General features: G+C 49.5%; 1 protein-coding gene across 1 annotated transcript; it reads right to left on the reverse strand.

Annotated features, from left to right (window-relative positions):
- Positions 1-353: 353 nt before the first annotated feature.
- SFRP2 (secreted frizzled related protein 2) lies at positions 354-8,535 on the reverse strand. Its single transcript, XM_046657074.1, has 3 exons — positions 8,037-8,535; positions 5,574-5,654; positions 354-1,444 (listed from the first exon to the last, which is right to left on the reverse strand). The coding sequence occupies exons 1-3, from the start codon at positions 8,533-8,535 to the stop codon at positions 1,140-1,142; spliced, it is 885 nt and encodes a 294-aa protein (XP_046513030.1). The 3' UTR covers positions 354-1,139.
- Between the last annotated feature and the right edge of the window lie 3,706 nt (positions 8,536-12,241).

Genomic DNA, 12,241 nt, shown 5'->3' on the forward strand with positions numbered 1-12,241 from the left:
AGCTGCTGCTGAACTATGAGAAGGGACAAAAGCAGAAAGATTCTTTGCACAGCCTGCAAATCTCTGCCTCTGTGTAGTGTCCGCAGTAGTAAAATCTGTATGAGATGTGAGGCACAAGGCAGGAGCCAGGTGGTGTAGGGGGGAGACACTTTCTGAGTCACTTAAGAAACGGACACTGCCAACTGTGGGAGGGCTGGGCCTCAGGAGAAAGGAGGTGATGACTCTTGTACAGCTCCCTTCCCAATTCCTTCCACTAAGAAGAGAAGACAGGAGACAAGGAACAGGTAAAACAGGATGTAACGTTTATATACAAGAATAGAATGTTTATCTGAAATATTTACAGTGTTGGTTAAAGCAATATTTTTACAACTTTTTAAGGTCAACTACGATGTATATTACAGGTAAGCTACAATGGTTTAATTTGCAAAATTAAGTAAAAAATGTTTTAAACGAAGCTTAAAGTACTCAGGTCAATTATAAAATTTCTCTGCTTTGCCCTTTATTCGAAGAAATCATGCTATGATGGTTAATGTGCTTTTTATAAATGGAAGTACTCTACCTGGAAATGCAATAAATGCTACAGTTGTAAGTTCCCAAAGGGTGTAAAATGACAAGTGAGTTGTTATAAGACTTAGGTGCTGAGTCTCAGGCTGGAGATGAGAGAGATGTTGAGATAACAGCCAGCTTTATCTCAACCAGGTTTGTGACTCCAAAGTTTGGGCCACACAGAAAAATGATGCTATTTGCACGTTATGGCAACCTCAGTGAAAAGTGAAAATCAGTTGACCCAAACCAAACAGGAAAAAAAAAAAATCAGACCCAAGTCACCGTTGCACCTATTCAAAACTAGTTTTAAAGTGAGCTATTTAAAAACTTCATAAAAATATTCATGATTTTATTAGTTTGAACATTTCTACAAGATTTGGGTGGGTTTTTCCTTTACGTGAAAACAGCTATCCATTCCTGAGGCCTCCTAGGGCCTTATAACTCAGGAAATGCTGGGGGTGCAAACGTGCAAAAGGCAGGGGGAGCTGCTCCAGGCTGGGGGACTGTGCTTGGGAGAGAGAGCAGAGGTCCTGGAGTGGAAATGGTCAGCCGAGCCCTGGAGCTGGCCTGTCAGGGCAACCTGCGTGCCAGAACTAGCACTGCAGCTTGCGGATGCTTCGGGAGATGCGCTTGAACTCTCGCTGCCCCTTCTGCCACCGCTTCACCGAGGTGATCACCAGCTCCCCACCCACTTTCTGTCCCATGACCAGATAGGGTGCGTTGATGTCATTCATCTCCTCGCAGGTGCACTGCAAGCTGTCTTTGAGCCACAGCACTGATTTCTTCAGGTCCCTTTCGGACACACCGTTCAGCTTGTAAATGGTCTTGCTCTTGGTCTCCAGGATGATTTTGGTATCTCTGTTGATATAGGTTATCTCCTTCACTTTTATTTTCAGTGCTAGGAAGACAAGAGGTGGGGGGAAAGAATCACACCAGTTATACTGAGGGGATAGAGTATAGATTGGGAGCTTTCCTCACCCCATTCCACAGCATACGTGTGTGACTTGGCCTGGGGGAGGGACGAAGAGCTTCCTAGAGCTAATGAGACTGTGAGGGGCTGCAGGTGGGGGGTTGGGAGCTGAGGGCAGCAGGTAGCTCCATTTCTAAAGCCTTGAAGGATTTGCCAGGCACTTTGTTTCAGATCAGCCATCCTTTCAAAACTCTTTTTGCGGGACTCAATTAACTTCTCTTCCTCGCCCTTGTGTTCTTGTGTTTGTACATAGGTTGCATGTGGTTTGTGCTCTCCTCAACAAATGACTTCCCCTATTGGAAACTTCAGCATGAAAAGAGATGCCTGACTCTTAGGCGAAACATGATCCTTCTGTGGTTGTAAACTTTAAACTCAATTTATTACGTCGGAGAGGTTTTTGGACAAACCTGTAAGGAAATTATATCACAGAATCATTGTTTTCTAAAGAACAGACTACAGGGAGGGGGAATTGATCTAACAGCTGCATTTGATTTGGGAAAGTAACTAGGAGAAAAATATCCAAGAGTCTTTTTAAGAGCACAACATGTTTAGCTGTAAAAGTGTTTTTCTGAAGACCTCATCCTCATATGCTATCATTTGCCTGTCTAAGGCCAAGGCGTTTACAGATTATATATGTACTGTTTCCAAAATGGATATGTAGACTCATTAGAATGCTAAGACCAAAAGTAAGTGGTTTACTATAAAAGACACATTTTATAGTCCTGAACAGTATGCTTTGGGAAAGAAAGCCATACAAACATACATGCTGGAATTAAATTTCAAGACTCCATGAAGGCAAAGAAAGGATAGAATTTTAAGGTTAGAAGGGATCATCCAGTTGAAATTTCTTGTTGGTACATGAAGCATCTGAAATCCAGAGAAGTTTAGTGACTTACATGAGGTCACCCAGTTAGGTTGTGTCCTGGCTGAGTTGTTCTCAGAATTCCAGTCCCCAAACCTCCTCCTATAACACCACTGTGGTCTCTTATAAGCAACATCAAGTTTTCTGTCCTGGTTGGAGCATTAACACACCCAACTGTAATGTGTCCTAAGAGTGTTGGTGACATTGACCATTGTTCCATATGGATGATGTGCAAGTGTGACTTCCTGACTTTGATGGACTTTAATACATTGTTTAAATTAGTGATAGAGAAGAGGGTTTTTTGTGTGTATAACTGCTTTGGGGATTTCTCTCTTTCTCTCTCTCTCTGATTCTCTCTTTCTTTCCTTCTGTCTCAGAAAGAGAATTTGACCAAGCATGGCTTTTCCAGTCAACCAGGAAATGACCAAAGCTCAACTAGGTAAATCAAGGACTCTGTGACTTGGCCAACCATGATTTTGTTTGAAAGGCATCTGAACCGTAGTACTGAGTTCTCAGGGTTTATGAGACTTAAATCATGGAATAAGTCATGTGGAAATGTCACATGTTCCTGTGGCCTCTGTGTAAGGCATGGGGGTGGGGAAGATAAGTGGTGGGAGAAGTGGTTATATGTTACCTGGGAGCCTTGTCTACAGCACAGATAAAGCATGTGTGAGACTTCACCTGGTCAAGTTAAACATTCTTGAGCTCCAAACATCAGAAAAATGATCCCTTTTAACCAGGGGGATGATTTATTACTCACCTCGCTCTCGCTATAAAATAACCAACTTTGCAAAAGCTTGCCAGGGGAAGACATCAGGCATTTCATTTCCTCCCTGGATTTTCAGCTGGGACCAAATATAGGGAACCAAAGCCCCAAAATAACTTTTCCTGCCCTGGAAGATGCGAATGGGGATGCAGGGTTTGGTAGGAGGCAGAGGTGATGATACTGTCTAGTCCAACAATAGGTTGTATACACAGGCAGGCAGTTCTGGGCCATTCTTTCTTCACCAGTATTCACCACTGAAATAAGGAGGTGTTCTGCATTTTCCCTATTCTTCAGGAGTGCAGTGGAGAAAGAGTGTGATGCTTTCGTGGATGATTCAAGTTAAATGAATCAGATTTATACCCACATTCCTTCTGCCTCTCCATTTCTCCCACCAAGTACAGAGGCAATATGGAATACTGCTTATAACCCAGGAGTGCATGATGCACTTCTCACAATTCAGGTTCATTACTCCTTTTGTGACAAAATGAATGTGGGGAAATAGGAAACATAGCTTGTGATACCTTAAAGGTAATGACTTCCATGTTGTTTTGAAAGGCTTTCTCCTCTAAGGAGAGAACACTGGGGACACATACTCACAGACACCGATTTTTTTGGCCCAGATCATGATAGAGCATCCTTAGGAAGGGGATCTTCTGTAAGGCAAGCCACAAAGCAAGTAGTAATGTGTGTGTGTGTGTGTGTGTGTGTGTGTATGGGTGCGTGCCCTAATTTCAACTGTTTCGGAGCCCGTGATTTAGCCAACTTTTTCCTAGCAAGCAGGAGAGAGATCTGTATTAAAGCTAGTGCCAAGGACATAAGCTGCCAGAAGAAAATGATATTTTATATACATTTTTGTATAAATTTTATTAAAATTATATTTTTCTATTTTGCCCTTAATCAAATCTTGTAGCATGGAAGCTAAGAACTGTGTTCTGGTAAGGCTCTGGAGATTTGGGATTGCTGCTGCCAACATGCCTGGCCCTCTATGACTTTGACAGTCGTATATATTTGAATATAGATACATGAAACCCTGTCATCCGTTTTGTGGCTCTTGCTGAGGGGAAGGCTTGGTTAGACTTAGAGATGCCTCCTTTCTTTCGGCCTTCCTTGGCAGCGTGAAGCTTTTCCTAAAGCTCTGGCTGTGGTTGTTCTGGGAGCAGCTAAGATTAGACCCAGGACACTCCCTGAAAGAGACGTGGGTTGTAAGGAGCATCGATGGGCTTGTTTCCAGAGTTTCAGCCTGACCAGGTCTGAGGTTGCTGGGATGGTAAGTTGTAAGGAGAGAGTGGAAGGGCCTTCCTCAAGAGTGGGTGGGAGCCGCAGTGATTTCTCTCAGTCTCCAGGACTGTGTTGAGGATGTAGAAATGTTAATACAGATCTATTAGATCTGTGTAACCTAACTGTTAAAATTTAGGTGAAATTAGATTTTCATTTTCAAACATTGTATGAACAGGGGTCATATCTGTTTACCAGTGAGTTCAACCTTCTGCCTGAATAAATACTTTTAAAGGGTACCAACCTCTCAAACACACCAAAAGGTGCCTGCTCTTGGAATGGGATGAAAACAAGAATGTCTCAGGAGTGTGGGTGACATTTTTTGCCACTCCCAACTCTGAATCCTGTGTCTGGCCGGGCTTATCCCTCACCTGGGAGGCCTGAGGACGGCAGATAAGGTGCTGAGGGAGCTCTGTGTGGACAGTCTCAAGCCTCTTTCCTCTTATAATATTCTCTTAAGGGTAGTGACTTATACTTCATGAAACTTGGGTCACTTGACACATGCACTCTTTGTTGTCCCCAAGCACCATGTCATCCTGGCACCTTTCATGTATCTTGCTAAAGCAAATTCCTAAGCTTTATTTTTCCTTCTTTTTAAATTTAAGGAACTTCTCACTCCCAAATTGTTAACCACTACGTTGGATATATTCACTAGTGGTGGAACACAGAAGAACAACGCATTATGGGTTATGAATAAAGTAAAAATATTTCTATTTGGTGCTGGAGCAAATTTTTATTTTGGGCCAGCTTAATGCCATGAATCTGTTTTGCTGGGGCTAATATGTTTTCATCTCTGGTGCACAAGACAAGTGACTGAAAGAGAACATGGCCCAAGATTATGTTTGTTGGCAAGAAAAAGCCAAAGTGAAATGAAAAATGTGCCATTGAAAATTCATACTTTGAATAATTCTCATTATTTGATTATTGCTGAACAGAACAATGAATCTCACCTAAAAAGATATGATTTAATACAAGATAGTTACACAGGGAGGAAACAAGGATAGAGCAAGTTAGATGATTTAGCAAAGATGAGCTGGGATGGTATTTTACCCAACCTTTTTGAGTAACATCTTAATGATTTGTACCTTTAAGTTTTACTGGAAAATAAAACTTTTGAATGTGAAATCTCTTGGTGGTGGTGGTGAACTACTTACCAAAATCATTTTTACAAAGAGTTTCCATTATGTCGTTGTCATCCTCATTTTTATTTTTGCAGGCTTCACATACCTTTGGAGCTAGAAATGTGAAAAAATTAGTAAGTTTGCTTAAACGGGAACAGCAGGTGGTGTCTGTAAACAACTCACACGGCTTATCCAGACACGAGTTGGCCATTGTTCTCTAAGACCCCAGCTTCTGCCTCCTTTATAAAAGGAGCATTGCTCATTTCTAAGAAAGTCTCCTGTGCCTCCCATTTTTTGACAGGCAAAAATGCCCATATGCTGTGTTTAAAATAAATGATGAATCCCAGAGAGAAGGGCATTGTGGGTAGAGTGTGCAGGTGTAGCTACAGTTAACTGGAACAGGCTGCCACTTTTTAGCTCCTCCTCCCACCCTGGGACAACATCAGTGTATAAGGATAAAGCCCCTTTGAGGAGAAAGCGCTAGCAGACCCTCAAGGGATTGCGGAAAACTAACTAGTAACCACAAACTATGGCCGAAAGATTGTCCTTCTCAGCTGCAGGACGCCAGTGCAGCCCGGTTTCTGCTGGGCTCTTCAGAAGGGCTCTGTGTCTCAGGGGAGTCATTTCAAGATATTCTCAAGTCTGGACAGGGAGCGGCGGCATCACATATGGGATGAGGGCCACAAATGGGCTCTTTCCTCCTTGCAAACACCTCACCAACTACAACAGCCTGCTCTAAGGGGTTCTCTATCACCTCGTGCTTTCTGCCAAGTTTGTGCTTGAGTTAAGCAGCATTTATTTCATTATCCCTGGTGCAGGTTCTTCTTGTCCCTCTTTGCCCATTTCAAACTCTCAAAAACAGAAAGAAAAAACCCAACCAACCAACCAAAAAACCCCAAAGCTTTTCCTGAAGCTAATCAAAGTTGGAGCAAACTGTCTCTGGAGTCTGACCAAACCTAGGAAAGTGCACTAGCACAAGCATCAGAGAGCCTACTACAGGCTCTTCTGAAAGGGTCTGACTTCTTCGGAAAAGGAAAAAAGAAAACTCCTTTTCGCCCATTTATAAATGTTCTAATGCTGTCTTGAAAATTTAGGTGAATTTAGATTTTCTTTAATATGAAACTGAATTTTCACAGAAGAAAACTTTATGTGACTCATGATTGAAGTTATTTATCAAATTAGAAAAAGAACAGAGCAGATTTTCAAGAACATAAACTTTTATTTTGAAGGGGGAAATGATTTTTGGAGAAATCTAGTATAAAACGGTGCTGATAGTGGAAAGAAAGAGAAACAAAAGCAACACACATAAAACTGCCCAAACCTCCCCTCACTCAACCCAAATGAAACATTTCCAATTAGGAGCTCTAGGAATGTATATAAAATGTTACTAACCTGTATTGGTTGGTCTGTGGTATATGTTGGACAAATGTTTGAAATATGCCAAACATTTGCAATAAATTAGAAATCTAACCAATAAGATGATTGCAAACCCAGGGTGCCTGCCAGGAAAGATTGCTAAGCAACTTTGCATTTTCTTTAACTAATGATGGCTGTAGGAAAACAATTAGAGATTGAAAGGGAGATGCTGCTGGAGCCCTGAAAAGGATTAGGAAGCCCCCTTTCCATCCCTGGGGGACCTAAATCAGCTCAGACTCATTGGATGTTTTCCTTGTAGGAAGAGTATCAAGAGCCCATGAGGTTTTCATTGCTTTGATGGTTTTTGCACAGGAACTCCCCCTCAGTTTTCTAAAAACTTAGGAAACTCTCTTTTGCATGATTTTCTCCAGTTAATTAAAACCACTCCTAAGATATAAGCTGATTAGTGATAGAAAAATAATTCCTGGAGATTCCCTTTGCGCCCTCTTCCTTAAACACCTGAGCAGTTGCAGCCAATGCTCAGATTTCAACACGCTCCGAGTCAGTCCTGCTTTTATTTCCAAAACCTAAATCGGCAATGAACAAAAAGTACCTTAAAAGGCTATTTGTGCATTTTGGCTCTCCTGCCTGCATGGGAATGTTCCTGTGCCTAGAATTCTGCCCAGTGGGAAGAACGTGCCGCATGAGACTGAGAGAGAAGCCTCTGGCCAGGGTGCTCACCACCAGCTCCACACAGGACCACTTCCAAAGCTCTCAGAATACCGGCCCCCGTGCTAGCTTTTAAAAAAATAATTGTATATCTATAAGCGAAAAACGACTTTCACTTCTTCGTTTTCTTTTCTTTTTAAAAAACTGTCCCTAAGAAATAGCAACTGGTATAACTCGGGAGGCGAATGAGAGACTTGGAGGGGTGTGTGTGCGTGTGGGGGGGCCGGTTGTCTCAAATTTGTCACGATGACACACGAGGGCAAGGAGAGCGTCTGCCCCGCTCGAGACTGGCACCCCCCCCCCCCCCCCCCCCGCGGGGATGCATCAGGATGTGGGGCGAGGGGCGCGGGATCCTCCAGGAAAGCCTTACCAGAGCTGGGAGAGGGGTGGGGAATAAAGGGGAAGGCTTACCTTCCTCGGTGGCGGGCAAGAGGTGGTCGCTGCTAGCAAGAGGGATGCAGAGATCGTTGTCCTGGGGGAAACGGTCGCACTCGAGCATGTCAGGCCACGGGAAGCCGAAGGCGGACATGACCGGAGCGCAGCGGTCCTTCACCTGCACGCAGAGCGAGTGGCACGGCTGGATGGTTTCGTCCAGGTCATCGAGGCAGACGGGGGCAAAGAGCGAGCACAGGAACTTCTTGGTGTCCGGGTGGCACTGCTTCATGACCAGCGGGATCCAGGCGCCCGCCTGCTCCAGCACCTCCTTCATGGTCTCGTGGCCCAGCAGGTTGGGCAGCCGCATGTTCTGGTACTCTATGCCATGGCACAGCTGCAGATTGGCCGGGATAGGCTTGCAATTGCTGCGCTTGTAGGAGAAGTCGGGCTGGCCGAAGAAGAGCCCGCGCGCCGAGCCCAAGCAGCAGTGCGAGGCGAGGACGAGCAGCAGCAGCGAGCCAGGGCCCCGCGGCATCGTGGGCGCGCGACCCCCGGGGGGCGGAGGGAGCGGAGCCGGGGAAGCGCGAGGCGGCCGGGCGGCGCTCGGCCCGAGCCCGCTCGCTCCGCTCGGCGGGGCTCGGGGGCCTGGAAAGCGGGCGGCGGGAGCGCCGAGACGCCGGGCGCGGGGAGGACGGCGCGGCCAAGCGCTCTCCGCTCGGCTTCGCGCTGCAAGCACGCGCGCAGCTCCGGGGGGCTCCGACCCGGGGGAGCAGAGTGAGCCGCTGCTGGGGCCCCGCCAGAGTTTTCTTGGCCTTTTTTATGCAAATCTGGAGGAGGGGGAGCAAGGGAGGAGCCAATGGAGAGTAATCCGAGGAGGGGTGGTCACTACTCTTGGTCTGGCTTTCCGTTGAGAATGCCCCTCACGCGCTCCCTGGAAGGAAATTCAGGCTTCGGCCCCCTCCCCCCGCCCCCGCTTCAGATGCTGCTGAGTGCGCGCTCTAGGATTACTTTAAACGACAAACAAACAAATAGACAAGCCTGGCAGCTGTGCCCCAACAGTGAGCGTGCGGGGCGCGGGCTGCGGGAGATGGGGACAAGCTGGGGACGCGACCGGTCCCGGCGGGAACTTGCTCCGCCCCCCGCGAGCTCGGGGCCGGAGTTAGTTTGACCCCAGCCTTAAGTTTCCGCTCCGGCCGGGGGCTGCGTGGAGGAACTGCATCCCCGGGAGCCGCGAGCCGGCAGCCCTCGGGCTCTTTGTGCCCTCTGCTCGCGCCGGGACCTGCCCGCCCGAGGCTGCCTCGGCGAGCTTGGTTTCCTCTCGAATCTCCAGCCACGTTTCCCAGCCTGGCCCATCCATACGGTGTGCTCCTTCCTGCCCTTTTAAAAACCAGAATAATAAATAGAGGCGTATGAGCAAAATTGTTTACATGGAAAAGGAAATAAAACCTTGGGGTTGTTATTTTGTTGGGGTAAGTCTAGATTTTGCTGTTGTGGAAACGCCACTACAGAGTCTGGTTAGAATCACACACGACTGCCCACCATTTCCTGGTTTTGCAGAAGAGACCTGCCGTCCCTCCTTCAATGAATGGGCTGACTCCATGCTCGAAGGCATTACGAGCCCTAAGATACACGGGCCCCAGCAGCAGGGCGCTCAGGAGAGCCAGGATGGGCCCCCAGCGCAGTTTGGAAAGAGAGTGCTGGGCACAAGGGACTGGCAGAAAATGCGCCATAAGGGTGCGCAGGCTGGGAAGGGGTGAGGAACGGGGAGTCGGGGCAGAGGAAGGAGCCCTGCGTCGTGGCCTTGGCAGAGATGGTTCCTTCATCCTACCCGTGCCAACGGGCACAGTGCTGGGGCCGAGTGTGCGGAGGTGAACAAACAGGCCAGCCTCTGTCTCCGGGAGCTGGGGCTCTAGTGCCCTCGAGGACAGCAAACAGTAAGTTCACAGCTGTAAACCGGGACAAGGGTGCCAGCAGAGGGAAGGTGTGTGTGTGTGTGTGTGGGGGGGGGGGGGTCCTTTCCTCTAATCGCCCCAAGTCTCCCTTAGGGGCAGGTCGCTTCCGCCCCCTCAGCCTCTCCAGCTGGGTGGTGGTGCAGATCCAAAGAGAATCCAGGGAGAGAGAGCCCGCCTAGGTTCTTTCATATGTAAGATGGGCGCATTGTTATTACTTCCCGGCCACTTAGAGCCATCCACAGGCTCGGTCCACAGCTTCCCTATTTCCCTCCTTCCGGAAAGATGCATTGGCCTTGGCGGCCCCCCAGGTCCAAGTCGCCCGGCTCGCTTTGTGGTCCCACTGCTTAGAGGAGGGGGTTAATGTGTGGGTGGTGAAAGCCCACTCTGTGATCTCCTACCCTTTCCTGGCCTTAAACACACCAGGAGAATCGCCATCTGGACAGAGAGCATCTTCTGGACTCCAAGAATCTGGGTCCCTAAGACTCCAGCTTCCATCTTGTCTCCTTTGACACGAGCGCTCTGCCGGGGCAGGGCCGGGGCGGCAGCAAAAGGCCGCTCGTCTGCTGAATTGGTCCTGGGCCTTTTCCTTTCTAAAGCCCCGCTCCCCAACACAAACTATTTTGAAAACAAACCCCAAATGAAACGGAAGCATATCGAATCAAACAGCTAATCAGACCCTGAGCTTTGATAGATGCTAGGACTTGGGCCCGGGAGGAGGTGTGGGGGTGGGATGAGCGCCCTCCCTCCTCCACCGCCCCCAGCCCCAACGCCCTCCCCTGGGGGCGCCTCGGCCTCCCAGATCCCGCAGCGCTGGGCTCACGGAGCCCGAAGCGGGTCAGGGTTGGTTGAGGTGGTGCAAGGCCGCACACCAGCGGTCGGCCGGGGGCCCGGGCGCCCCGCGGGCCCGCGCTGCCCGGGGCATTGTTTCGCGAGCCCGCGTGGCCCCGCTCGCCGCCAGGGGGCGCCGGGAGCCGCGCTGGAGTCTCCATCGCGCCGCGCCACTGTCCCGTTCTAGCCGGCGCAGTTCCCGGCCCCGCGGCTCCTCCTCGCACCGCGTCCCCCGGCCTCGATCTCACCCTGCGCAGGCTGCGTCTCTCTTCTCCACCGCGGGTCTCGCTCCACTCCTTTTCCCTTCCGCCGCTCGTTCGCGCCCGGCCAAGCGCGTGCCCGCGGGACAGGGCTGGTGACGATCTCGGCGCGCCTCCCCAGCCCGGGTCGCTGTGCCACCGCCGAGACGCGCGCACGTGGTGCAGCCCCGCATTGGCGCCTTCCTTAACCCGGACTCCTCCGCGCTCCCTGTTGGCCCTCTGGCCTGTGGGTCTCCTCAGTTCCTTGGTACTCATCAAAACCCGCCACAGGCTTTTGCTTTTACAGAGAGTCAATGCTGACCGTCTCCCCGCCGGGGTCCATGTAGTACTTGCCCGTCTTAGGAACGGAAACGCCATTCACCCAAACCCAGAGTAGATTGCAGTGGGCGCCCACTCCTCTGACTGCAGCAGCCAGTCGGGCAGCCTGCTTAAAGGGGGCTGCCCATGGGTCCCTGGTGATGGGGTTGGTCCTCTCCCTGGCCCCCCGCCCCTGCCACACACACAGTGAAGAGCATCTCACCCAGATGCTGCAGGCCTGAAGAAGAGCTCAACTATCTGTGCTCTAGATTTGTCCCGGCTTCTCTGCTCGTTTCCTGTTGTTGAGGCACTGAAGAATCTTGAGGCCCAAAGAAAGTTCCCGCCAATCTCACCAGAGCAATTCGGCTGTGCTATACTATAGCTACAGAGTTTTCGGGCAGGCAGGACCCTCACTCTCATGCTCGGAGATTCTGTCCTGTGGGAAGGGTCTCCAAGCCCGGGGACCCTGGAGTCTGCTCTGCATCCCCGGAGAGTGGCGGAAATGGAGCCTCCTACCACCACTCGCGAAAAGTAGAGTTAAGGCGGACGGACTCTTATTTCTGAGAGGGAGTGCAAGCAAAAGGGGAAGAACGACACGTGTAATGTGCTGGATTCTTAATTCCGCAAATCCAGCACCGGTAAAGGGGCAGCCTCGAATTGGAAATAAACTTCTTAGTCCCCAAATGTCCACATCACTGACCTGCCCTTCCTATCGATTGTGAAGCTTGAGTTTCGATGCTCCGTATTGAAAAGCACGGCCTCCTGGGAGGCTTTAAACCTCTACGAGAGCTCCTGGCTCGGGATGAAGACAGTTACATAGGGCAGGCCAGGAGCGCCCTGCGGAAGCACCGGGAAGGACGACCCGCGCCGACGCCAAGAGGCTGCCCTCACAGACTGACCGAGA

The sequence above is a fragment of the Equus quagga genome, chromosome 3 (genome assembly GCF_021613505.1).
Source record: "Equus quagga isolate Etosha38 chromosome 3, UCLA_HA_Equagga_1.0, whole genome shotgun sequence".
NCBI classification, from domain to species: Eukaryota; Metazoa; Chordata; class Mammalia; order Perissodactyla; family Equidae; genus Equus; species Equus quagga.